This window comes from Panulirus ornatus, chromosome 25 (assembly GCF_036320965.1).
Source record: "Panulirus ornatus isolate Po-2019 chromosome 25, ASM3632096v1, whole genome shotgun sequence".
In the NCBI taxonomy this organism is placed as follows: Eukaryota; Metazoa; Arthropoda; class Malacostraca; order Decapoda; family Palinuridae; genus Panulirus; species Panulirus ornatus.
The window spans coordinates 23,681,901-23,686,900 of NC_092248.1; the positions used below are offsets into that span (position 1 = coordinate 23,681,901).

Sequence of the window (5,000 nt, forward strand, 5' to 3'; positions counted from 1 at the left end):
CAAATAGGGCATCAGACTGCTGACCAATACGTATGCTATGTTTATATTGTCATATTTTAACATCCATACCCTTGTCTGTCTCACCTACATAAATCTTGTTACAATTTTTTCAAGGAATTTGGTGAATATAGCCGACCACCTCATTGGGAGAGTTCTTGATCAAGATGTCTTTTACAGTACAATTATTTGTAAAAACTACATTTACATAAAACTTTTGGATTAATGAACTGATGTTTGAAAGTCTGTCATCATAAGGCAACATAAATACGTTTATTGTACATCTGTGTTGTAGGTTCATTCTTATAGAACGTCTTCTTAGCGGCCCTAAGTGATTTATTAATAGACCACTTGTGTTACTGTAAATTATGGTCGGTACCATAAACTGTGCCAAATTCCTCTTCCAGGAATTCAGGGTCATATATTCTAAATGCTCTGAGGAACATTGATGAAAACCTGACTGCTTAGTGTTAATATGTTGAGCAGAATGATAATGAATATAGGAACAGTTATTTGTAGGTTTCCTAAAAACCACCAAATTCAAACTTTCTGTCAACCCTGTGGATCATACAACCTAGGAAAGGCAAACAGCAATCTTTCTCTATTTTAACAGTGAAATTTAAGAAAGGTACGAGATCGTCAAGCAGAAGGAGGCCATTGTCTATATCTTCATCACAGGGCCAGAGGCACAGAACATTATCCACATACCAAAACCATCTAGTTTTTTTTAGAGAATATGTTGTTGAGGATTCTAGTTTTAAAGAACTTCATTTTTAAGTACTGTGTGTGGGAGAGAGGCATCCTTCCATATAATAAAAAACTTCTGTGAATGATACTCAACATCAAACACAAACTTATTGTCCTTTGGGAAAAGTTTAATCACCTCTAAAAAATATTGTATCACACACAGGTGAATCAATATTGGGTAAATCATGCATATAGTTTAACAAATCATCCATCCAGTGGAATATTAATGAAAAAAGAAGTCATGTCAGAGTTAACCATTTCGAAATTAATTACAGTCCATATCAATAACATTAAGCTTATCAACTATTTCAATAAAATATCTGATGCGAGAACTTGAGACAGTGCTAGCTACTAGAGTAACGTTGATTCAGTTATTAACTTTAAATCCTTGACCAAACAAAATATCATCAAATCTCTTATCAGATACAAAAAGAATTGTAACCTGAATATTAATGAATGTCTATACAACTAGTGAGCTTTGTCGTATATAAAATTTGCAAACAGTTCCCTGTCCTGTCCACATAATACAATTTTATGACCGGCATGATGCCAGATCCAAACAACACAAACGCGAAACACTTGTGTACCAACGGCGTCTTAGCTTCGCCTCTATTTCTTTATGTAAGCTGACTGTTGCAAGTCTTCTGTCTCACTCTTGTATCTCCTCTGGCAATGTGATCGTAACATTAAAGTGCACTTGGGAACTTACGGTTTATTTTCCCAGTGTTTATCAGCAAATGCTGGATCACGTTCACCACTTTGACCTGGTGCAATACTATTGGATCCAAGTTAGAGTATCGTAGATCTTTCTTTGATAAATCCCTTAAGTTGGCAAAGAAATCATTTTATAGAGTTGAACCAAAACCTCCCCTTGACACCAAAAACCTTTTAGTTCTCCCTTACACTAATAATTCTACTTTACTTTCCATGTTGCTTAAATCTTTTAATTCAAATGTTGAATTAAGCAATAACAATGCTATAAAGAATATCTTAACCAGGAACTCATCAAAAGGGTCTACAGGATGAATTTATAGAGTATCATGTAAAATTTGTGATAAGATTTATTTTGGGCAGAGAGATCATGATCTATCTATTAGACTTAGGCAATATGAATATAGTATAAGAACAAGACATAAATCAAATGTCTTGTTTGATCAAATTGAAAATTATGATCATTGTATTGACTGATATAATGCCATCTCAGACACTAACTCTAACTCTTATGCCATGAAAAATATCATTGAATCCTCCATTATTGAATACACAAAGAATCTTAACATTAAAACTGGTGAGAGTCTATACAAATTGGATAACTTTATTGCTGATAGCGTTTGTAAACAGTTCCCCTTCTTGTGCAAATAATAAATTTATGATACGCATGTTGCCAGACTTGAACGTACCCAACTTCCAACCGGGTAATCAGTTTTCTACCAAATGGCATCCTAGATACGTCTCTTCGTTGCGTATCGACTGACTGTTATATTTCTTTTTATATCTTCCCTTGATGAAGTGATTATTACACGAAAAAGGGAGTAGAAGAAGGAGCCAAGTGGGGAATGGTCATCCTCTTCGAAGGCTCAGACTGGGTTGTCTGAATGTTTGTGGATGTAACCAAGATGAAGAGAAAGGAGAGATAGGTAGTATGTTTCAGGAAAGAAACTTGAGTCCTCTGGCTTAAAGTGAAAAGAAGATCAAGAAAGTTGTGAGAGTATGTGACAGTGTAAGAAAGTAAATTCTAGACGATGTGGCTAAAACTGAAAGTGGATGGAAAGAGATGGATGATTATTGATGCTTACGCACCTGGTCATGAGAAGAAAGATCATGAGAGGCAAGTGTTTTGGGAGCAGCTGAGTCAGTGTGTTAGCAGCTTTGATGCACGAGACCGGGTTTTAATGATGGGTTATTTGAATGCGAAGATGAGTAATGCGGCAGTTGAGGGTATGATTAGTGTACATGGGGTGTTCAGTATTGTAAATGGAAATGGCGAAGAACTTGTGGATTTGTGTAATGAAAAAAGACTGATTGGGAATACCTGGTTAAAAAAGAGAGACATCAATAAGTATTCGTATGTGAGTAGAAAAGATGGTCAGATGGCATTATTTGATTACGTGTTGATTGATAGGCGTGTAAAAGAGAGACTTTTGGATGTTAATGTGCTGAGGGGGGTAACTGGAGAGATGTCTGATTATTACCTTGTGAAGGCGAAGGTGAAGATTTGTAGAGGTTTTCAGAAAAGAAGAGAGAATGTTGGGGAGAAGAAAGTGGTGAGTAAGTGAGCTTGGAAAGGAGACTTGTGTGAGGAAGTACCAGGAGAGATTGAGTGTAGAATAGCAAAAGGTGAGAGCAAATGACGTTAGGGATTGGGTGATGAATGAGATGTATTTAGGGAAGCAGTGATGGCTTGCGCAAAGGATGCATGCGCATGAGAAAGGTGGGAGGTGGGCAGAGTAAAAAGGGTAGTGGGTGATGGGATGATGAAGTAAAGCCGCTAGTGAAAGAGTAAAGAGAGGAGTTTGGAGGATACTTGCAGGGAAATAGTGCAAATGACTTGGAAATGAATAAAAGAAAGCGGCAGGAGGTCAAGAAAAAGGTGCAAAGGTTGAAAATGAGGGCAAATACGAGTTGGGGTGCGAGAGTATCATTAAAATTTAGGGAAAATGAAGAGACGTTCTGGAAGGAGGTAAATAATGTGCGTAAGACAAGAGAGCAAATGGGAACAGCGGTGAAGGGGGTAAGTGGGGAAGTAATAACAGGTAGTGATGAAGTGAAAAGGAGTGGAGTGAGTATTTTAAAGGTTTCTTGAATGTGTTTGATGATAGAGTGGCAGATATAGAGTGTTTTGGACAGAGGTGGTGTGCGAAGCTAGTTGGTCGGGGAGAATAGCTTGGTTAAGAGAAAAGAGGTAGTGAAAGCTTTGCGAAAGATGAAATCTGGCAAGCCGGATGGTATTTGGATGGTATTGCAGTGGAATTTCTTAAAAAAGAGCGTGACTGTGTTGTTGATTGATAAGGACATTCAGCGTATATATGGACCATGGATAAGTGCCTAAAGATTGGCAGAATGCATGCATAATGACATTATACAAAGGCAAAGGGGGTAAAAGTGAATGTTTAAACTACAGAGGCATAAGTTTGTTGAGTATTCCTGGGAAATTATATGGGAGGATATTGATTGAGAGGGTGAAGACATTTACAGAGCATCAGATTGGGGGAGAGCAGTGTGGTTCTAGAAGTGGTAGAGGATGTGCTGATCAGGTGTTTGCCTTGTAGAATGTGTGAGAAATATTTATAAAAACAGATGGATTTGTATGTAGCACTTATGGACCTGGTGAAAGCATATGATAGCGTTGACAGAGGTGCTTTTTGGAAGGTTTTAAGAGCATATGATGTGGGAGGTAAGTTGCTAAATGCCGTAAAAGTTCTTACCAAGGATGTAACGCGTGCGTACAAGTAAGAAGAGAGGAGAGTGACTGGTTCTCAGTGAATGTCTGTCTGCGGCAGGGGTGTGTGATATCCCTGTAGTTGTTGAATTTGCTTATGGATGGGGTGGTTAGTGAGGTAAGTGCAAGAGTTTTGGAGAGAGGGGCGAGTATACGGTCTGCTACGGTCACTAGGGTTTGGGAAGCGAGTCAGTTGTTGTTCGCCGATGATACAGCTCTAGTGGCTCATTCGAGTGAGAAACTGCAGAAGTTGGTGAATGAGTTTGGAAAAGTGTGTGAAAGGAGAAGATAGAGACTAAATAAGAATAAGAACAAGGCTATTAGGTTTAGTGGCGCTGAGGGACTAGTTAATTGGGATGTAGGTTTAAATCGAGAAAAACTGATGGAACGGAAGTGTTTTAGATATTTGGGAGTAGAGTTAGCGGAGGATGGAACCATGGAAGCGAAAGTGAGTCACAGGGTGGAGAAGGGGTCGAAGGTTCTAGGAGCGCTGAAGAATGTGTGGAAGGCGAGAACGTTATCTAGGAGAGCAAGAATGGGTATCATTGATATTTTCTTCACTGTAACGTTAGGCATGGCTGGCGTTGGTGACCCGGTCATCTGGCAGTCATGAGGTCACCTGTGACTGGCAGTCATGAAGTCACCTGCTGGAAAAGTCCAGCACATAGAGACTCGAGTACCAGGACGAGTACACTTACAACGTGTCCACCAAACAGCACTACAAACATTCCCTGAAAATGAAAATATATTTTCATCAAGGAAGAAATTTATAACCGTGAATGATATCCAGAAAATACTTACGATTGAATAATACTTT

General features: G+C 38.7%; 1 protein-coding gene across 1 annotated transcript in view; it reads right to left on the bottom strand.

Annotated features, from left to right (window-relative positions):
- Positions 1-4,815: 4,815 nt before the first annotated feature.
- LOC139757336 (glutamate receptor ionotropic, kainate 2-like) overlaps positions 4,816-5,000 on the bottom strand; it is a 76,865-nt gene continuing 76,680 nt past the window's right edge. Inside the window, 1 exon segment of the mRNA XM_071677759.1 lies at positions 4,816-4,914. Within this exon segment, the coding sequence (XP_071533860.1) occupies positions 4,816-4,914 (99 nt within the window).